This window comes from Sarcophilus harrisii, chromosome 2 (assembly GCF_902635505.1).
Source record: "Sarcophilus harrisii chromosome 2, mSarHar1.11, whole genome shotgun sequence".
NCBI lineage: Eukaryota > Metazoa > Chordata > Mammalia > Dasyuromorphia > Dasyuridae > Sarcophilus > Sarcophilus harrisii.
In genome coordinates, this window is record NC_045427.1 from 407,429,099 (window position 1) to 407,452,799 (window position 23,701).

General features: G+C 36.1%; 1 protein-coding gene across 7 annotated transcripts in view; it reads right to left on the minus strand.

The window, feature by feature from the left end:
* Window positions 1-9,281: 9,281 nt before the first annotated feature.
* Window positions 9,282-23,701, minus strand: part of FBXW11 (F-box and WD repeat domain containing 11) — an 82,914-nt gene continuing 68,494 nt past the window's right edge. For all 7 annotated transcript variants that reach the window (XM_031953661.1, XM_031953660.1, XM_031953665.1 and 4 more), the window contains 8 exons: window positions 21,571-21,708; window positions 20,718-20,836; window positions 19,414-19,663; window positions 18,678-18,796; window positions 17,723-17,833; window positions 17,007-17,085; window positions 16,038-16,224; window positions 9,282-11,909 (listed from right to left, as the gene is read on the minus strand). In XM_031953661.1, coding sequence (XP_031809521.1) covers window positions 16,063-16,224; window positions 17,007-17,085; window positions 17,723-17,833; window positions 18,678-18,796; window positions 19,414-19,663; window positions 20,718-20,836; window positions 21,571-21,708 — 978 coding nt within the window. In that variant the 3' untranslated portion in view covers window positions 9,282-11,909; window positions 16,038-16,062. The remainder of the gene's footprint in view (window positions 11,910-16,037; window positions 16,225-17,006; window positions 17,086-17,722; window positions 17,834-18,677; window positions 18,797-19,413; window positions 19,664-20,717; window positions 20,837-21,570; window positions 21,709-23,701) is intronic.

A 23,701-nucleotide genomic window follows, 5' to 3' on the forward strand; every position in this document is an offset into this window, starting at 1 on the left:
CAAGTGACTTGGATTTAAGTGAGAGAGGACTGTGCAAAGTCACCACCAGCTTCACTTTTTCCTCCAAAACATCTGAGTCCAGTGGCCAGATATTGATCAATGCAATTGGAAATGGCCCTGAATCATATTGTGCTGATTATATCAAATCCCTTTGGGATTTGATATAACAAGGCCTCAACAAGATCCATGATTGCACAAAAGAAATCAACTTAAGAATCCATTAAGGAAAATGTATATAGATTAAAAATGTCTACTACTATGTAAATAAGAATGTTTAAGTTAGGTTCTACCTTCATTTTGTATGTAAATTCAGAATTAAATATGAAAAAAAGATGGTTTATATCATATTTGGAAATTGTACAGTAATTTCAAAGATCCTTCATTGTCTTCTAGCACAAAATCCTTTTTTCCCCCTCCAACACAAATGTTCTCCAGCAATTTTGTGGGGTGAGTGAAATGTAGTCTTTGAAGAATCAAAGTTTTAGGGAATCCAAAGAACAACAGAAAAATTCATTGTGCAAGGAGTATTTCACTGAGGAGGCAACTAGGTAACACAAAGGATAGAATGCTAAATCTAGAGCTGGAAAGACTGGAATTCAAATGTAACTTCAATTATTTGTTAATTCTATAAGTCTAAGCAAGTCAATTCACTTCTATTTTAAAATGGAGATAAATAGCACTTTCCATTTGAGTTGTTATAATTATCAGTCACATAATAAACATTTGTTAAATGCCCCCTGAAAACGTACTATAAATTGGTAATGGGTTAAATATTGGAAATAAGGAAGCTGAGAAGGGGATGTCGGGGAAGGTACTAAACTCCTAAGTAGAATAGTCATATAGGAAAGAAGAGATAGCTAATCTGGGGGCTCTCTCGATCTCTCTTTTTTAATAGCTTTTTATTTACAAAGTATATGCATGAGTAATTTTACAGCATTGACAATTGCCAAACCTTTTGTTCCAATTTTTCCCCTTTCTCCCCACCCCCTTCCCTACTTGGCAAAATGACCAATACATGTTAAATATGTTAAAGTATAAATTAGTGTACAATTAGCCTGTGAAGGAAATCAAAAATGCAGGCAGACAAAAATATAGGGATTGGGAATTCTATGTAATGATTCATAGTCATCTCCCAGAGTTCTTTCGCTGGCCGTAGCTGGTTCAGTTCATTACTACTCCACTGGAAATGATTTGGTTGATCTCGTTGCTAAGGATGGCCAGGTCCATCAGAACTGGTCATCATATAGTATTGTTGTTGAAGTATATAATGATCTCCTGGCCCTGCTCATTTCACTCAGCATCAGTTCGTGTAAGTCTCTCCAGGCCTTTCTGAAATCATCCTGCTGGTCATGTCTTACCGAACAATAATATTCCATAGTATTCATATACCACAATTTATTCAGCCATTCTCCAACTGATGGGCATCCACTCAGTTTCCAGTTTCTGGCCCCTACAAAGAGGGCTGCCACAAACATTCGTGCACATACAGGTCCCCTTCCCTTCTTTATGATCTCTTTGGGATATAAGCCCAATAGTAACACTGCTGGATCAAAGGGTATGCACAGTTTGATAACTTTTTGAGCATAGTTCCAAATTGCTCTCCAGAATGGCTGGATGTATTCACAATTCCACCAACAATGTATCAGTGTCCCTTTTCCCCACATGCCCTCCAACATTCCGCATTATCTTTCCCTGTCATTCTAGCCAGTCTGATAGGTGTGTAGTGGTATCTCAGAGTTGTCTTAATTTGCATTTCTCTGATCAATAATGACTTGGAGCATTTTCATATGGCAAAAAAGTTTCAATTTCTTTGTCTGAGAATTGTCTGTTCATATCCTTTGACCATTTATCAATTGGAGAATGGCTTGATTTCTTATAAATTAGAGTCAATTCTCTATATATTTTGGAAATGAGGCCTTTATCAGAACCTTTGACTGTAAAAATGTTTTCCCAGTTTATTGCTTCCCTTCTAATCTTGTCTGCATTGGTTTTTGTTTGTACAAACTTTTCAATTTGATATAATCAAAATTTTCTATTTTGTGATCAGTAATGATCTCTAGTTCTTCTTTGGTCATAAATTCCTTCCCCTTCCACAGGTCTGAGAGGTAAACTATCCTGTGTTCCTCTAATTTATTTATAATCTCATTCTTTATGCCTAGATCATGAACCCATTTTGATAGGGGCCCTCTTTTAATGAAGGTTTGGAGAGGAGCTCTCCAGTACACTCCATTAAAAGAAGTCAAATTAGGAAAGCCAGTAATGAGGTTTGAATACCAAGGCCAGTGTGATCTGTTGTGTTCCTAGTTCCTAGTGAAATCCGAAGAGGTATAGTTAAGATGACCAGCTTGGAGGCTCTCCCAAAGCTAACATTACACATATCTATATCTAACATCTATATATGTGCATGTGTGTATTTTTGTATACATACACACACACACACACACACACACACACACACATATATATATATATATAGGGAGAAAGAGGGGAAAGGGAAAAAGGTGGGAAGAAAGGAAGAGAGGGAGAGAGTAAAAATGGAGGGATGGGAAGCATAACAACTGGGGAAATAAAGAAAAGCTTTGAAAACAAAGTTGCATAGCTGAGTTTTGAAGGGGGCTAGATTGCAAGAAGAAAAGCTTTGTGGTAGTTATAGTAGTTATTATTATTGTTGTATAGAAAGGAGGAAATAATAACCCATGCAAAGGAAAAGAAACTAAAGATGAAATGTCTTATGTGGGAAGGAAGACCAGTTTGGATGGAAGAGTATGGGAATAGGAAGGAGTGTGAAATCAATTGGGAAAGATAAGTGGGAGTCAAATTGTGAAAGGCTTTAAAAGTCAGAGGATTTTGTGACCTAGAGGCAATAAGGAGCCATTGAAGCTTTTTGAGCAAATGTGACAGCGTCAAACAATGGAAAGAAATGAGATACCCTACCCCTCATACCCCAGCCTTTCAATTTAGCAGCACAAAGATGGAAACAAAATAACTTGGATAATACAGTATTTCAAGTATGATCTCCACAGACTTCCCAAACAAGCAATAACTCCAAAAGATTATAAATTGCCCTAACATAGAGACTTCCCAAATAAAAAACAAATTAGATGTCTCCTATATAACCCCCATCCCCCTTCATCCTCTCTACAGGTCTCAGGATCATAGATTTTCACTATTGATCAGAGAAATGCAAATTAAGACAACTCTGAGATACCACTACACACCTCTCAGATTGCCTAAAATGACAGGAAAAGATAATTATAAATGTTGGAGGGGATGTGGAAAAACTGGGACACTGATAAATTTTTGGTGGAACTGTGAACGGGATCCAACCATTATGGAGAGCAATCTGGAACTATGTTCAAAAGTATATCAAACTGTGTATACCCTTTGATCCAGCAGTGTTTCTACTGAGCTTGTATCCCAAAGAGATCTTAAAAGAAGGAAAGGGACCAAAAATGTTTGTAGCAGCCCTTTTTGTAGCGGCAAGAAACTGGAAACTGAGTGGATCCCCATCAATTGGAGAATGATTGAATAAGTTATGAGATGACTGATGCCTGTTACAGTGATTTTGTGACAAAGAGAGCCATCTTCACCCAGAGAGAGAATTGTGGGAACTGAATGTGGATCACAACATAACATTCTCAGTCTTTTTGTTGTTGTTCATTTGCATTCTGTTTTCTTACTCATTTATTTTCCTTTTTGATCAGATTTTTCTTGTGCAGCAAGAGAATTGTATAAATGTTTACACATATTGGATTTAACATATATTTTAACATGTTTAACTTATATTGGATTGCTTGCCATCTAGGGGAGGGGTGGGGGAAGAAAGGGAAAAATCCGAAATGCAAGGCAAACGCAAGTCAATGTTGATAAATTATCTGTGCATATATTTTAAAAATAAAAAGCTTTAAAAATTAAAAAATAAAAAGGATCATAGATTTTGAACTGGAAGGCATCTTAAAAGTCATATAGTTGAATGTTTTTATCTTACAGATGGGAAATTAAATGACTTGTCCAAAGACATAGTGGAAGAACAAGGATTTGAACCCATTATCTATGCTTCTCAAGCCAACATCTTTTAAGTTACCCTGCCTAGCTAACAAATGAAACATCTTTCCCTTTTTCAGAGCCAGGATCAGTCAATTATTTAATAAAATTAAGAATCTTAGAAGTGGAAAAGACCTAGAAAAATCTTAAGGCCTCTGCCTTGGGCCAAATAAATACCTAAATCAGAATGGTTGAGTAGTCCATCTAATCTCTGCAAGAAAATCTCCAGGACCATCCCAAGAAAATTCACCATTAAGTTATCCCCTTCAGTGCCTCAAATGCTGTCTTTTGTTATGTCCAAACAGGACGGTTTAAAGCTATGTTCCTGAGAAATTTTTTTTAATAGTACCTTTTCTAGAATTGTCCATTATATTTTCTCAACACAAAAGCCAAACTCTTTCACATATTGTCTTATTTGTTCCCTTAGGAATTGGAGAATGTAAAACGGCAATTAAACCTTTTCTCCTACTGGCTCAACAAATATAAAAACGTTTCCCTTTCTTTATAGGATTTCTTTTTTTCCCCATCATACTTTTCATCTTTGGAGGTTCCTTGGATCCTCTTCAGTTTTTCAATTATGGTGACTAAGACTTCCCAGATACTCAATCTATTGTATTCCCATGACTTACCTCTCCACTTCACCTAACTCTTTATTCTTTGTGGTTGCCAGCATCTACACATTCATAACTCTGAAATTCCTTTGGTTGTTCATAATCTTCTAAAATTCTATCCTTTCCTAAATCTTACTACCCATAATCCTCTCCATCCTTCTAAATCCTCTGTCTCTCAACCTTTCCTAAGCCTATCCCTACACTTGCTGCATTCTCTTCCTTTAGCTATCTTGACCCTTTGACAAATCAGGTCAGCATAGAATGTATCATTCTATACATTCAAGTGTTTAATTTTTTTTTTTTTTTTTTTGAGGCGAGGAAGGGGAGGAAAAAAGAGGGGAAGACAGAAAGTTGTTGTGTTCAAACTCTGTGACAATTGAGCATTTTGCCATTTCCTTCTCCAGCTCATTTTACAGATGAGGAAATTGAGGCAAACAAAGAGAGTTAAGTGACTTGTCCAGGGTCACATAGCTACTAAATGTCTAAGGCCAGATTTAAACACAGCTCCTCCTGACTCTATTCACTGTGCCAGCTAGCTGTTGCCTTTGCTCCAATTCTCATGTTGCTAAATAGAGTTAGAGGAAAAAATTGAATCTATAGTAACATTTTCAGTAGATGGCCTCACCACATATTTTGCTAAAAAAAAAAAATAATAATAATAATAAGGCTATTTGCTGAAAATTTTTCTCTTCTTCATCTCACTCAAATATCTTCTTCTATCTCCTCCTTCATCCCTGTGATGGCCCTTCATCCTGTTCAAGATAAACCCTGAAACATACACAATCTCATTTTCTGTCTCCCCTATATTATCACTGTTCTAATCATCAGTATCTCCCTATTCATTGGCTCTTTAATGCCTACAAACACACCCATGACACTTCCATTCTTTAATTTCTTTGTTGACCATTTTCACTATCATCCTACATATCCTCACCTTGGCTAAAATCTGTAGCAAAGATTTTACATAAGTGTTTCTTCTTCCTCTGATGTCACTTCTTTCTAAACCCTCTGCCAACCTCACTATTCAATTGAAACTGACATCTTATGCTAGATCTAATGACATTTTCTGTCCTTATCCTTTTTAATTGACCCCTCTGCAATACATCTATCCATTTTCCTACCTATCTAATCATAACCATCCTTTGATGTTTTTTGCTGAGATTGGTTTTTTAGAGATTGGGAGTTATCCCATAAAGAAACTGGGGTTGAGAGAAATGACTTGCTCAGCATCATTTAACTGAAGGCAGTGTATCTGAGGCAGGATCTGAATTCAGGTCTTCCTCTTATTTACCCCCATCTAGATGAGATTTACTCCAGAGATAAATCATTCTATCTAGATCCTGCTATTTTGCTTTTTGCTTGACAAAAGGCCATTCTTTCCTCCACCCCTCCTCTTTTTTTTTTTTTTCCTTTAGGACCTCAGTACTTGAGGCAGTCTTTTCCATCTCAACTGCATCTCCCTTATTCTTCCGAGTTTAACCACCTCAGTTTCCATGTTCTACACCTTCATTCTAACTGCAGATTATCCGAGTTCATCATCTACAAATCTTGCACTCCCACTGTCCATAATTCTGACATTGATCTAATTTGGTCATAACCTCCTGGCCATCCATGTCTCCTTGTGCTGTGATCCTTAATAAGCATATTCTGTCTAAACTTCTAGACACTCTACTCCTGCCCTGGCTTCTTTTTCCTTTTCTAATGTTACCTAGGGCAATGGTACATTCTCCTTATATCCTTGAATCCTTCATCTTATCACCATTCACCATCTACCAAGGGCCAAATCTTGTTTTACTACAACTACCACCACTTTTCTTGCCTCTCCCTACTCACATGCTTCTGAATGCAGATAGAAGAAAGTCACACAACCATACTGATAGGTTCACCACAGATTGTTCTCCAATCTCAACTGGCCCTCACTGCTGCATGCCTATACTTTTATTCTTAGATTGGCTATCTTACTCCCCTTTGCATTCCAAACCTTGTCTTTCCTCAAGCAATCTCTGCCACTTCTTCCCCTTCTTCTTGCCAAAGGATGTAGCCAAATAACTCACTGAAAAAGATGAGACCATCTGTCCCAAGCTCCCTCTTCTCTCCCAACTTTACATTCCAAATCATCAATCCTACCCTCTTCTCACCCTTTTCCTTTGCTCCAATTTTAGAGAAAGAAGTCCTTGCAAATGTTGACATCTCTATCTGTACCCTTGGCTCCCAATCCCATTTCCTCAGGGAGCTTCTAATTTTTAATCTACCTCTCTACTACATATAAACATGCTGAGATTTCTTTCCTATCATATATATTACTTGTTCCTACCACCTTAAGATTCTACACATCTTCTGTCTACACTTGTCTCTATTTTCTTACTTCATTCCTACTTCTCCAATCTCTTGCTTTCAACTTACCACTTACTTGAAATTGTTTTTTCCAAGGTTATCAAAACTCCATGACCTTCCCAGCTTTATTACATATTACTCTACTCATATACTCCTGACTTCAGTCCAACTTTTGTTATTCTGTATTTGTGTTTTAACTTTTTTTCTGGCTATACTGTGTGTCAATAGGCTAAGCTCCTTAAGGATAAGAATTGTTACATTTTTTGTCTCTGTATACTGAGTGCCTTCTACATTATCTGGCACATGGGAAGTACTTATATGCTTGTTAGAACTAAACTGGTGGAAAGCTTTGTCCACCAGTACCCAGAACCCAGATGTGATTCCTAGTTCAATGTATTTTCCTTTGTGGCTTTTTTTTTAAGTTCATGTCATTTTTGCTTTTACTAAATTTTATATCTAAGATCATTTAATCTAGAATATTTTTAAAGGTAAACTTATTCTTTATCATTAAATTCAGAAAGACTTAATATTTGCTAACAAGGCAAATAATCAGAATATACCCCACAGTCCAAAAAATTGGTGTAACTGATGTCTGAAAATCCTTGTGTTAAAAAAATCAATGTTTTGTTCAAAGAGGAGGCCTTTAGGTCCCCTCCCAGAGCTGGTCAACTCTTAATTTCCACATTAGTTTTGTTTGTACAAGAACTTTTCAATTTGATATAATCAAAAATTTCTATTTTGTAGTCAATAATGATGTCTAGTTCTTCTTTGGTCATAAATTCCTTCCTCTTCCACAGGTCTGAGAGGTAAACTATCCTATACTCTTCCAATTTATTTATAATCTCATTCTTTATGTCTAGGTCATGAACCCATTTTGACCTTATTTTGATTCAACAACTCTTAATTTCCACATAATTTTGCCTAGTTACAAGAAATTAGAAGAAAGTCATTCTTGGTTGTACGAAGGAGGGCACAGCCCTACCGACATCCTGACAACAAAGATGGTGGGTAAGGGAGAAAAGACTAAATTAGAACATATTGGAGCTACCTTGGAGTTCCTGGGTATTCTAAATAAGAAATGTTCATTAAGATACCTCAAAAGGCCATTAAAAAGTTAAATTGCTCAGGCTACACATGTTAGAAAGGCAGGAAAATGATATATTTCAGAAAGATTTCCTTTCATAATGATTACATTTAGAAAGCTAATCAACTTTTAGCTGAAAAATCTGGCTGCTCCTCAACATTTTCCAGTTATGTAGGGTTTTAATGTTCTAAATAGGCTAAGGTAGGGGGCACAGAGTGCTGGCCCTAGAGTCAGGAGAATCTGAGTTCAAATCCAGCCTCAGACACTTATTAGTTGTATAACCTTGGGAAGGCCATTTAACCCTATTTGCCTCAGTTGTAAAATGAGCTATAAAAGGAAATGGTTAAACCATTTGCCATTTGTGCAGTAATTCTGCCAAGAAAACCTCAAAAATGGGAACATGCAGAAGTGGATGTGACTGAATGCTATACCAAAGTTGCATGATTGGTAAATAAAAATTTCTTGATTAGTCAGAGTTGGGGATGTAAAATCTACCTGAATACTTTATGCTTCAGAGCAGGTGTTCTTAACCTGGGATCCAAGCAAGGAATAAATAAAACAGTTTTTTTTTTTTTTTTTTTAAACTTCAAAATGAAATTTAGCTCTTCTTTCCATTCCTTAAAATGCATGATTCTGCTAAGACAGATTGACCTAGAGGATGATCACACAAAAATGGTTTAAGAACCCCTGCCTGAAAGGATGATTCAAATAAATCCTGATGATTCATTACCATGAGCCACAATATCTGTTCTTGATGCACAAAAGCCGAATGGGCTCCAGCTGGCTCTTCCATACCTGCCTTTGTGGAAGTCTTGTGATGAGATCAAAAAGTTCAATTTTCACTGAAATCAAAATGACACAAAGAGCACTTAAAAGGTGCCCGTTTTATATTTCATTCCACAACTCTAAAGTAAAATATTCTGAGGACTCAATCTTGCATATGGGAGAAGGCAACCTTGGTATGGGATAGCCTAACCCCCAAACCCACAAAGTTCATGTCAGCTTTCGAGCTAATACCTTTCAAGACATGCAATTGTATCACAGACATAGCATAGCTCTCCTATGCTGAAACCACTTGACCTTTCACCTCATTTTACAATGCAGATGTTTAAGGAAAAAAAAAAAAAACTATGAGCCTCAGTCTCATGCCACTGAATTATTGATAACATATTACAGTATTTCTTTAAACAAATTCCTTAACAGAGTAGTAGATTAGGAATGTTTTATTTTAAGATTATTAGCTTCAAATTAGTATCTGAAGTAACAAATGCACGAAGCCAAATTAGATGTAATGCAAAATGCCAATACTTTTTTGGATATTAGTTAGCAATTTTCTGGACAAAGGTCAAACTTTTTTTTATTAAGCACATTCCACAGTACAAAGCTTTAGGTCATGAACAATATCTGTACAATTTAACAGTTTCAATAAGCTGTTCAGACACAAACTTATTTCAAACAGATAATTGGCAAACATAATTAATTACAAGTTAGAAGTAGACTATCCCAGTGCTTTAAAACATTAATATAGCAGAAATGTACAATTGCTCAATTATGGTCAGCAAAACCAAAATCCAGAGTGCAGCCAGGAATTGCTACTGTGAATCCCCGAAGTCAGATTCCTTGGGTGCCAAAGATAAAGTCCACTGCTGTGGTTTAATAAGCACAATCCAAAAGTTGTGTGCATGTTCAAACACCATGATCTCCCAAGGAAAATGAGGAATTTCCATTGTACACATGCATAAAAAAGGACACTGCTCTCTGAGAAACAATTTGCCATTTTCTTCTGGGCTGCAAAAGCATCTTTTCTTAGCCAGTTTAATATTAAAGCTATAAGATGAAAAGGGTTAAAAGTAAGCCACTTTCACAAACTACTGTCAAGCTTACAAAACTGTGACCTTATTTCTGTACTTTGAGGTTTTAACAGCTCAAAGAAAGAAATCAATTGTAACATATAGGAGGAAATTTTAACTGAAGGAAAAAAAATAAGAAAACTACACATTGATCCCAACACTTTTCTCGATGCAAAAGATAAAATATAGCAAAGCAATCTGCCCTTTGGTAGTATCTGTGTGTGCTTTCGCTGGAAAGAGGTTTGATCCACAAGAGGATACCACTGCTAGCATGCTTGTTCACTGCATTTTAATATTAATTTATTGGTCCTTTAAATACCATGGACATTCCTGGATTAAAACAAATGTCAAAGGATAAATAAAACATAACATTGTACATGGAGAAAAAAAGATTGCCAGCCGACACCCCAGTGCCGATATGATCTCCACAGACAGTCAATGTGACAATGGCATTCACACCTACTTGAATTTTAGTGCATTTGGAAGCTAAGGGTAACAAAACAAAATCATTTGTTGAAAACCACATGTCACACGAAGCAAATCAAGAGAAATGACATTTGTGAGTAATCCTTTCCCACAGAAGCATGCCACAAAATACATGAGAATGCAAATGTAAGACAAGGAAGCCTCGTAACCTAAGCTGGAGGCCCCCAAAGAGGCCTTCTGTCCAAGGAGATGTCCGATAACAAAAGCTACAGAGGAAGCACATATACCAACACGCTCACCAAGCACTGGCCTGGGACAAGGGCCTGAAAACTAGATGGAGTCTAGACCCAGATGGAGACATGGGAGCAACAGAGTCTCCTCTACTACTTCAATTCAGATAAAATAAAATTAATATTAATACATTTAAATTTTGACTCAGGACATTGTTCAATTGTGGAGCCAAGTAAATGCTACCAAAAAAAGCTAACCTGTAAGTACTTCAGAATACCATTAAGAAAACAAAACAAAAAAATATTTTAAAAGGTATGTCTATTATACATACTGCAGAACAGAAACAAAACGTTTTTAATTTTTTTAAGCTTAGAAATTACATTTTTAAAACATAGTTCCCATAAAAAAAAATCTTATGAATACTGCACGGAGGATTCTGGATAATCCACATGAGCCCCTGGGTGCCAATCATTGAGAATATCCCGTGGCTAAGTGCTAATACAGTCTGCATTAGTGTCTCGGGATCAGGAGGCCCTCACTCCACACACCTTGAGGTTAAACTGTTATGTACATTCTATCTACATGCTGATACAGTATTTTAAATTAAGAGGCAAGCACTCATGGAAAGGTAGGACTATATCAAATATCAGTAAAACAGAGGAAAGAAGGAGAGGGCCATTAATAAAAGAAAAGCCAGTGCCATGTTACCAATTGGCAGATAATATCTGGTTTACAATTCTTTAAATTAAAAGAAATAAGTGGGGCAGAAATAAAGTAAAATCCAAAAATATTATTAAACAATCCAGAAATGTTTCCAAAGTCCAACACACTCCTTATAAAACAAGTTCTCAATGGAGGATAGCTCGTACAGTCAAAAGGAGGATGCCGGCTTCTGAAAGGAACAATGTACATTCTGGGCATGTGTTTGGCACCCAAATTTCATCGGAGAATATGATGTTGTTCTTTAAAGTCAGACCAAAGTGCAAAGCAATATAAATTAGGCCAAGTCTTTTCTTGAATTTTTCATTTACTTCTGTAAAACAGATTGTAAATTCAGTTTATATGAAAAATTTACAGTTGAAGCATTAGGTTTTTTCATGGCAGGGAAGGACAGGCTTTTTCTTATCTACTTGAAGTTGATGTGACCATCATAAAGGCCTCCAAGTAAACAGTCAGGAGTCAGAGATCGCAAGAAAAATGAGAATTTAGAGTTGTGCTGCTTTGCATCTACACAGCATCTAGAACCAATTCCAACTTCATACTCAGCTGTGAATGAACACCTGTGGGCATGTGAGAGCTGTGTAGCCAGTAGTTCAAGACTATGGAACCCTGAAAACAAACAAACAAACAAACAAACAAACAAAAAAAAAGAACAGATATGTTAGATGTGACATTTACCTTCATGCTACCATAACTACCACCATCAAAATACAAAACTTCTTTTAAGCATGATCTGACAGATCAAATATTCAGGAGGAAAGGACAACACATTATATAGAGTACTAGAATTGCACTCAGGAAGAAAGACCCCAGTTCAAATCCTGCCTTTTGATACTTAATACCTGTGTGACCCTGGGCGGGTTCTCAGTTTTTTCATCTGTAAAAACAAAGTAATAGCAGCTATCAATCAGGTGAGGATCAACAGAGAAAGCAAAGCCCTTGGTAAACTTCAAAGTGCCATATAAAAGCTGGTTATTTATTCTATATGTGGAATGGCAATGTACTAAGACTACTTATACAACAAAAACTTATGACAACAACTCTCAGAAAGCTTTTCAAGACCAAAAAATGCCCCAGGCCTCACAGAAGCCTAGTAAGAAGGGAGACCTCAGAAGTCATCTAATTCAACCTGAACCTCACCTACAAGCTTCCTGAAAGGTGCAGCCTTCAAGGAATGGGAAAGCCTCTATTTCTGCAATTAATTCCATTCTGGGTTAGTTCTAATTCAGAGAAAGTTTTCATTGATATAAGTATAAATTACCAATGAACTACAAAAATACAGAAATGGCAACTGCTATGAAATTTCTGCTAAGAGAATGCAAAACACCAAGAACTTGCTGTATTTAAAAATTTCATTGGAAAAAGCAAAAAACGGTATATGGGAAAAAGGCATTGGACTGGGAGAAAGAAGACTTTTTTTTGCTCGACTCTGACATCAGTTTATTGACTTTGGGCAATTTATTGGACTTCAATTTCTTTGTATTAAAAAAGAGGCGAGTCAGAGTCGATGATCTCTAGTTTCTTCTAGTCCTTTAAAATTCCCCAATCAAATTTTGTCTTTAATGTACTGGAATGAGCCTCCTGAAAAATCTAAATGTGTACCTTAATTTCATAGGAAATTTTAAACCTTTAATTACAGACAAGCTACCCTTTCCTTTAGGAAAATGAGTCTATGATTAAAAAAAATTAATATGAACTCAGCCCATCAAATCTTTATTGATCCCCTTTATGTCTCCCTGGCAAAGCTAGCCCTGAAGACTGTGGCCCACACAAAGTTTAAGGGACTAATGGAAACTAGAATAAGAAGCAATGGCCTTCAGAAGCTTCCAGTCTTAACATAATGGAATAAAAAAGATAGATTAAGTAAGAGGCATCTGAATAGGGACTCAAAGGATTGGCAGTTTCGACAAGTAGAGATGCACTTCAAAAAGGCAACATGGATCTGTGGAAAGAACTGAACTGAGAACCTGGGGTTTAATGCTGATTCTGGCATCAACATTGGGCAAATCATCCCACTTATGTGATCATCAAATTCTTCTGAAAAAGGTTGGGGTAACTCCCAGCTCTCATATAGAATGTGTTATAACTCATGCTAATTCTCTGTAATCCTTTGTGGTAGCTAGAAATCTCATTCACACCTCCTTGGCACTGAAGAATCCTAATATTCTTCTAGTCTAATTATTGATGTGATGTTTGATCTGTATGGTTTTGTTCTAATGTGTGAGTATGGCAGGGGATTGGGGGGGAGCAGTTGGGGGAAGGAGGATTAGGGAAAGAAGCTCACAAGCAGCATGGTTAATGATCCCACAAACCTGGGCTTCAATTTGAGCTCGGTATTTACTAGATTTACAAAATCTTGGGTTATTCACTTATACCACTCTGAGCATGACTTTCTCTTCTGTAAGATAGGGATTAAAAAAATACTTATATTACCTACTTCCCAGAGTTGGTAGTAAGGGAAATGATTTGTAAATCCCTACATTAAGGAAATGTACACAATTAGAATCATTATATTAACAAAGACATGTCATGTTGGTTTCATCATAATCAAAAACTATATTAAACTTAAAATTTCTAGAATCCAGGCAACCATAAAGCCTAATAATTAAAATCATTCTACTATACAATGATAGGGGTATGTCAAGGTTATGAAAGTTGATCTTGGGACACCTGTAATTCATCTTTCAAACTATTAAAGCAACTGATGCTGCATATGTCAAAGTAAACCATAATGCATACAAGTAAACAAGGACATGCTTGCTACAAATTTTTTGTGTTCCTTTGTTTAGAACCTATGCAAAAACAAAAAAGTATGCAATACTTCAGTAACTTACAAAATATCTAACACTATTATCCATTAAATGACTCTCCTTTGTATTTGACTAGTCTGCAGTAAAAATATATAGTAAAAAAAAGACAACATTTTTTAATAATCATGCAAAATGGAGAAATAAAAACAATCACCCAGGAGCATTTTCTTCCAGAGACAAATGAGCATTAACAAAGAATCTGAATAAATCTAATTCCTAACACTTCCTACATTTCCTGAGCAAAAGACTTGCCTTATTAAATTTTAGCTGGGAGATTTTTTTTTTTTTTTAAAACAGTGAAAGCATCTTTTAAGAGTGAGTTTTTTCTTGTAGTACTTAGATCTTAGCATCTTAGCATATCATATGGTAACAATTTTTGTCATGTTACAATAAATGAAAAGAATTCAAAAAAAGGCAATAAAATCCTTGTAGCTAACTGCCAGGGCTGTCAAAAGCAATTTGCTTTGAAGAAGCAAACACATTTGGAACCTTGTAAAAGAGGTTCATTGCTTGCATAAGGTCTTTAGGACCCACCACCTGAAAGAGCAGATAACATTTTCCACTGATTTACAATTTATCGTCATTAACAAAACACTTTAGGGAATAATCTTTAGAGATGTTTTTAGACTCCTAGAATGGGGGTGGGGTGGAGTGTAAGGGGAGGAACACTCATACATACACACACACACACCCTTAGATAATCACATAGAAAGAGGTAGTTGTTATCACACACATCAACTACAGGAATCCTTTCTGTAGTTTTTTTTTTTTTTTAAATAAACCAGGAAACTATTCAAAAATACATCAAATTTGTGACATTTTATTAGGGAAAATTTTGAATTGCAGCAGAAAATTTTTTTTTCAAGTCTCAAATTTATTTGAACTTTGTGCTTTCCCAAGGTGAGAGCTTTAAGAATAACTACAAAGTTATTCCTCTTAGGAATACTTAACATTTGCGTGTGCATGTCCATGACTACACATTCTTACTACTTAGTTGTTGTTGGTTTTCTTTCTTTACATTTGTGGGGTTCATCTACCCCATTTGACGTTAGGCTTCCTAATGTCAGTGATGGAAATCTTGGATTTTGAATTAGTTTAAGGTGAACCATAATCCAAGGACAGGAGATTGTAAAGAATAATTCCCATTAAAGATGGCATAAATTTTGGTTAGTATCCAAGTAGAGTATCATGAAGCTAGAATTTGGAAAAGTTATTGTATATTTGGCAAATTCAAAGAAATCTGACAGTAATTAGCATAGCATTGTCCCTATTTGTCTTTTTGGTCTTGATATCCCTAGCTCCTTTTTAAGTTCCAAATAAGATGTCACCTTCTACAAGAAACTTTCCCTCAACCCCTTTTAATTCTAATGCCTTCCTTCTGTTAATTATTTTCTACTTTTTGTGTAGATAGTACACATTGTATTTATACTTTGCAAGTTGCCTCTCACTCTAGTATGCGGGCTCCTTGAAGGCAGGAACTGTCTTTTGTCTCTTTTTATATCCAGAGCTTAGACCAATGCCTGACACATAGTAGACACATAATAAATGGTTACTGATTTTCTACCAAAAAAAAAGAGGAACACATAAAGAAACATACATGTACAGTATCCCACTATTGCAATACAAACTCTTTGAAGGTAGGGCTGACATGCTTTTGTGTGCACAATGCACAGGCCAAATAGACAGTAAGGGCTTAATAAATACATTCAAAGGGAATGAAAGGAAAGACAAGAGAAAATCAAAGGAGAATTCAAATGTGGTCTATGTTCTTGAGTCTTCTAATAGTGACTAGAAACATTTAAAGAATATGACCTGCTAATGATGAATCAAATTATATAATTTCACATTTAAAATATCTGAATCACTATAACCCAGTAACAAATGATAAATACACAGATAAGAATGGTAAACAAACAAAAAGTTATACCTGATGTGGGTAAAAGTGCAGACTGTTATCTGGAGATGTAAGTGTATGTTCTAGAGGGAGAACGAGTCTCATTCTGGGCACTGGGGGGCACATTTAGGAAATCCCAAATCAGAATAGTGTCATCATGGGAGCTACTGATGATCTGAAATTCGTCAAACTGCAATCGAAACACTCGTCCAGAATGTTCCTGTAAAACCAAACAGGTTCATTAATGAAGATCTAAACTTTCTGGAATTTTCTGTGGTTTTTAACACAAGGACACACAGCTATCCCCCCCCCCCCCCCCCCCCCCCCCAGTCCCATTCCCCTCTCCCCCTCCCCCCACTGTAGGTCAAGAGTATCAGACTAGATGAGAACTTCTTAAACTGAGTTCAATACAGATCCATGGAGGATTAACATCTTTATTTCAATATAACTAGTTTTTTTTTTTTTTTTTTTTTTTTTTTTAAATAATGCTAAAAATTTTATCACAGTCACCTAAAACAATTATCCTGAGAGGGGATCCCTAGGCTTCACTTGACTGCCAAAGGACCCATGACACAAAATTGGGTAAGAATTTTAGCATTAAATGGCCTCTGAAAAACTTTACTGCAGAAGCCATCATTTGGTTCTCCATTCCAAGAGCACATTTCTCCAAATTTACCCCACAGCTTTATATTTGTGTCCTATATTTTCAGGTATTTTGGAAACCTTCCTTTTTGGAAGTAGGCATTCTGAAATAGGCCAGAAAACTGCCCCCGAGTTCAAAGAACCATTTAGTTATTAAATTCCAACTCCAGGGTCAATATACTTTTGGAAAAAGGCTTACAAGAACAGAGATAATAAGTTCTCCCTAATTTGGGCTAAAAATTCATTTGAAGGTACTTTGAGGCACAAAAGATTTGAACTTTAACTTCTGATGTAAATTCACCTGCAAACAGACATGATTCTGCATATGGCTTCAATACATACAAGTAAAAACATACATACCACTAAGGTACGCAAACATAATGTGCTTGCTGGTGCCCGGGGGTCAAGAGCAGCTTGCAAATCCCAAACCTTAATTTTTCTATAACATAAAAATAATATGAATTAAGATTTCACCGAGTGGGGAAAAAAAAAACAGAACAAAATGATAAGAAATAAATAAAACTGATTTTTATTCAATGTTCATTCTTTCCATTTAAAAAAGTGAACCTTACTTTCTATTTTTCAAGGCTGAAGGTAAATATACATTTTATACTATATGAATCTGACACATTTTACTGTGGATGCACGTCTTATTTCTCTATCCTGCTCTCTTCTCCTTCCCCCCTAATTAAGCTCAGGGTATCATCCTTATCTATTTTATTTTAGCAACACAACACATTGGTGTTGTGTGTGAAAATAAAAAATAAATCTTCTGATTTTTACTGGTCTTTTTCTCTTAGCCCCCTAACATTTTACCCTGGAGAGTATGGACTATAGAGATGACATATAGTAGCAATAGTTGCTCTATAAGTTGATAGACATCTAGGTTTAATTTGGGTTCTACAGGCTCTAATGATGTTATTCTGCCACCCACAGGCCTTCTGGATGGAGAAATGTTATTGGAGTATAAGGAAGAAAAATCACTACCCAGAATTTCCAGTTCCAATATTTCTTGTAGTTATAAGGTCATCACTAATATAATTTTAACAATATAGTCATTTGTTTTAAACACATACCCATCATAGGCTCCGCTCACAATCCTCTTGTTATCAAATCTGATGCAGCGGACTAATTCTTCATGTCCTTCTAAAACCCTTAAACAGGCACCGCACTCAATATCCCATAGCCTTAAATAAGAAATACAGCATCCTTATGCAAGTGATTCCTCATTGCCATCTTGAAATACATGGTTGCAATATACAACACAGATATGGAATAGCTTATGGAATGTTTTAGTTATGAGAACTTGTATTACAGAAGCTCCAAAGGGGGCATAATATATGTAATATCTCCCTCCCCCCCATGGTTTCCACATTCCTGACAAGACTTGCAAGTGAGGCCTTTTTCTTGACCTGGACTATGGAATAAGTTTGTTTCTCAGTCAGTGAGAGGTGCCTATCAGTTATGCAATGACTTGGGAGATTTAAATGCAGAGGATGAATCTGTACCTCTATTTTTAATCTGATTTTCCTAACAAATGCTGATGCTAAAAGGATTTGTATTCTTCTAACTTACTTCCAACAATGAAAAAAGAGGGAAATAAAAGACCAAGAACATAGAACATCTCAACTTTGTAGTCAACTTTAACACACCACTATTTCAGACCTACACCTTATTATATCTGCAAACAAAAGTTGTTAGCATTCTAATATGCAATAGTTTCTCAGATCTATTCTGAATAAGCAACAACTCAGCCCTGACTAATTGGACTTTTATTGTACTAACAAAACAGACAGACAAATTATTTCTAACATTCGTCTACTGCCAATAGTGGCCTATATCATATCCTCAATGAAAGTAATTTAATTTTAGAATCTATTGTAAAACAAAAAATACAAAAACCTAAATAAAAATCTCCCTCCCCCCATCTTGGAAGTATTTTGGATATAAATAAAATATCTAAAAATGTGATAAAATTATCATATGATAAAACTCAAACTATGAACTGGTAGAGAAACATTTTCCATTCACCTTATGGTATTGTCTGAGGATCCACTCACAACAAGTCGATCCCTATACTGAAGGCAGGCAATGCCACGCTTGTGCCCATTCAGAGTACGAACGAATTCACAGGTACTTGTGCTCCAGACCTGCAGGATAAATTGTACAGTTTAATAATTGAATACAAAAAATAGATTTTACAGTACTTGATTCTCATATCTTTTCTCCAAAGGCTGACCTCAGAGGTATGTGGTTCCTTTTTTACATGTGGGCCCCACCCTTTCTTGTCTCTCTTGTCACTAACTTTACTTGCCCCACAGTCTATCTTTTACTCAGCTAAGTGTTTACATCCCTGTTAGATTTCTCTATTCTATTATGTATAAATATATCTATATTATGTATCTATGTGTATACATCTTTGTGTCTATGCATTTCACTATGCATCACACACACACACACACACACACACACACACACACACACACACACACACCCCTCCCTCTTGATCCCCCACACACCCAGCAGGTCATATTTTCAACACAACTTATAAGGTAACTTATGTCACATTTTTCCATCCCTCTTTTCTATGACTCTAAGAGCTCAGATAGTGAATAACCAGAAGGGGGCACCCTGAGGATACTGAAAGAGGCTTTCTGATGTAGTCAATTCCATCCTGGCATAAAAATCCCCCCATCTTCCACTATGCCCCTAGTTCCTGAACAATAAATATGAAAGTAAATCAAGATTTTTCTTCCCATAAACTTACTTTAATGGTCCTGTCACCAGAAGCAGAGACAATATACTTGTCATCAAAGTCAACCACGTTAACAGCTGCTCGATGGCCAACCAATACACGTCGAAGCGTGATGTCAGTGGGTGATGCCATGTCCCACACAGCAATGGACCTATCCTTTGAACAAGTCACCATTAAGCCATTGCTAAAACGCAGGTGAAGGACTGCCTCATTGTGGTGGATCAATGTATTCAAAACTTCTCCTGTGTTCACATCCCAAACTCTAAAGCAAGAGAAAAATATGAATTAAATTCAGGGAAAATTTTTTTCTTCATGCTGTGGATCTATATCAGTATCAAAAAATCAAGTAAATGCAAGAAAATAGGTATTTTCTATTTTCAAAAAGTTGTGCTGACGTCTTTTGTTTTTATATCTGTAATTTCCTAATACAACCCAACTTCCCCCTTTTTTTTTTTGGGGGGGGGGGGGAGGGAGGGGAAGAGAAGGTTGAGTAAAAACAGATACAGTGGCCAAATTTGACAGCACACAGAAGACTGCTTGCTCATGGCTCAAGGATTTTTCTGCGTGCTTCAACAATCAAATTGAAAACAAATCACGTTATTCGTACTTGCCAAACTGAATGATGGAAGAGACAGAAAGCAGGCCTAAAGTTCTTTAAACCACAGACATTTTTCAACTGACTTGGTTTCCTCAAAAGTACAAATTTTGGAAATTAAGAGAGCCTATGCTATTTTATCCAACATTTTATTCTCCCCCAATGTTCCTGGCACCGCAGCTCATTTGGCATGGCTCTTAAATTATCTTTCTTTCTGTTCTGCTAGAGTGGGGAGGAAGTGTTCATAAGATTTTTAAATCTTACAGAAACTACATGACAAGCTTAAAAATAAAGAAAGTAAATCCTTCAAAAAGGAAGTGACTTTTCTAAGGTCACACAAATGTGACAAATCTAGATTTAAGACTCAGGTCAGCTCTAATGGTAACTGCCTCCCTGACTCAACCAGGGACCCAGGCCACAAGATGGCAAAGGACAAAGTTACCGCTAGACCTCAGTTTATCTGCCAAGTACACCATGAAAGGTGTATCAGGCAGTAGCAGATATAGCTGAAGGCATGAGAAAGACAATGTCAAGATTCTTAGTAGAGAGAAGAGAAAGTGTCCTACAAAGCTACACAGAGAAAGAAGATAGGACGGCAGACAAAAGAATCAGGATTAAAAAGTTACCTTAAATATAGTCCTAAAAGGGAGGGAAGGGACAAGGAAGCAAGATACTTTCTCAGATATGTTGGCTGGCTCAGCTGGGATTTCACTGTGCTCACCTCACTGTGGAGTCTGAGGAGCCAGTCACAATAACCCTCTCATCATACTGCAGACAAAGGACTGAACCTGTGTGTCCTGTTAATATTTTCAAACATTCCAAACTGGTTTTATCCCAAATCTGTTGAAACACAAGGTCAATCATGCAAAATGTTAGTGGATCACTTTCCTGACAATGCAATTGCTTCACTTACTTGATTTTCTAAACCACAGCAAAGATAAACACTTTTATTACTTTATCAATTAAGAAATGGCAGGAAGGAGAGATATATACCAATAATTCAAAGAGCACTGTTGACTTTTTGCCAAATGATTAGCAATCCAGTTTCTCTTTTTAATGAATTGGGCATCTTGCCTTTTTAACTCATGTATCAACACCAAAGTCAAGAGGCCATCTAGTCTTTATAAAGAACCAACTAGTGAGCCGAAAAGCCAAATATTTAATACAAAGCAATCATGAATATCAAAGGAAATACAAGTTACTAATTGCAAAATGAGGCATGAATTAGGTCAAATCAATGTCAGTTTTATGTACTTAAAAGTGAAGTGAAATTCTAGACTCATTCCAATAGCAATTTATGCTTACTAAGAAAGACAAAAAAAATTAAACCTGACATTTTCTTTGTATTTGACAATGGAATTTGAAAGGTGGGAAAGGGACACAGGGGATATTTCTGTGTCTGCATGTCTGTCTTTGAAGGTGAGAAGGCAAAGCAACACAAAGGTCTGGAAAAGTAACAGAAAAAGTACATGTGTTCAGTCAGATAAAAGGCTGCAAGGGATAAATAGGACAGAGTGGTTACCAAATGAAACTAAATCAATAATTGCAATTTTTAAAAGACCCAATGCACTCACCTTAATAGAGTTATCCCGTAAGCCACTGATGATCTTTTCATCATCATACTGTAAACAGTAGACACCTTTACTATTTTCAGAGCGGCACTGAATTCTCTGCAAGTTATGCCTTCCGCACCTCCAATTAGATTCTATAGTCTAGGGGAAAAAAGGTAAACAATTTTTTTTTTTTTGTATGTGGAAAAAGATTCAGCTTAGTATCAGAATTTCACCCTCCTTTCAGAAATGTCAAACTACGGCTTCTCTAGGTTACAGATATGAACAATTATCTATGAGCAAATTAATGAAAACTATTATTCTTCTCTATTTTTCACCAAGCTAGCAACTATCAAAAGATTTGATGGATCTTCATTTTCTGAGAAAAAATGGTCCTGAGAATCTAATACAATTAAAATAATAATCTTTGTATATACATCCATACATAGATACACACATATGAAAAAGATGTTTGATTGACCAATAGGTAATAAAGCATGATAAGACTCAAATATAGCCAAAATACATGTGAGCATCCCTGCCTTTGAGTAAACTGGATATGTGAAAGATAAGTAGTGATACCAGATAGCTTCTGATAAATGAAGTTTATCATGCAGGCAACTGGGACCCACAGGTTTTTGAGAAAGGTAATGATACAATGAACAAACCATATCTAAGATTAATCTAAACTGGATGATTTTTAAGGATCAAAGAGCATGTAAAGTTGTTCTCCCAAGAAAACCTAAGTCTAGTCCACTAGGCCTTGGAAACCATGACTATAAACAAGAACTAAAGGTATATTTTGGCTATTACTGAAAGGATTACTAAGAACTAGCTTAATTGTACTAATCACAATTTGCTGAGACAGGAATATACTACACAAGCTGAGATCTCTTCCAATTGAAGCACTATCACAAACAGAAAGAGCTATCATAGAAAGCTCTGAATTAGTGGTTTTGTTGAAATCTTTTGGTCCATCTGTAGTTACTCATATTTTACAATCCATGGGGAAATCTTCTGAACATTGAAACCAATCCCTACACTTGAGAGAGGGCTTACCAGCAAGGAACAGATAAAAGAATGGAATGCAGTAAGAGATCAAGATGAGGAAATTAAGTAAATTCCTATATTCTCTCGAGTCAAAGCATCAAAGAACAATTTTGTCATTTACAGCGATTTCCCAGAATGAATACACTCACATGCAAATCTAAGTATAAATGTACTCCTAAAACTGAGTAGAAATGATTTATAAATTACTTGCTGTTTGTGATTCTCCCCATCTCTGCTACCTTCCACTAGTGCAGAAAACTGAGGTTTGACCAGATAAACAATTTCTAATGTGGGTTGAAGCCATTAATAATTTTACAAATTAAAACCAGTACTTGGAGATAATGGAGACAGGTGTAATAAATAATACATTCTATGTCTGGCATTCAAAACAGAAGGGTTATTGCATTCTAACCTAGATGCCCTCCAAAGTTCCTTAGTATAAAGTCCCTGAGGTTCCTGGTAACACAAGGACCCTTGTGTATCACTAATATCGATGAATGCGGTTGACAGCTGTATCCTCCACATCTTACGGCAAATTCTGGGGAAAGGGTACAATTTCTTTCTGTCACTAAACTAGAAAGTTTATATCCCTACAAACTCTTTTACAAGAAACTCAAGAAAATAATGGGAGAGGAAAGGAATAGAGAAAATTTTAACCAACTCAAATTTGAAAAAGAATGTCTTGTCCATTGAGATGATATTAAGTCCTTAATCCTCAAGGTTTTCAAGAAAAGGACAGACAATCAACTATCATAGTCCTAAAGTAGTACCAGCACAGGGAGAGAACAGATGAACTCTTTAGGGGCCATGCCAACTTTGAAACATCAGAATGTGGAACAATTTTTTAAAATTTGTAAAAAAAATTTTTTTTCATAAAATATTTTCCATAAAAACTGTACTTTCAATAAATATTGAGAGATTAGATGGATAATCATTAAAAAAAAAAAAAAAAAAAAAAAAGGCCATTCCTGTTTCCCTGGATCCTCATTTTAATGGATTGGGTCCTCTAAGCATTAGTCTGGATCTTCAACTGATCAAGGAATGTGACAAGACAGAAGGTTGTAACAGATAACTAGTGACAGATCATCCTCTTGCAACTTTCAAT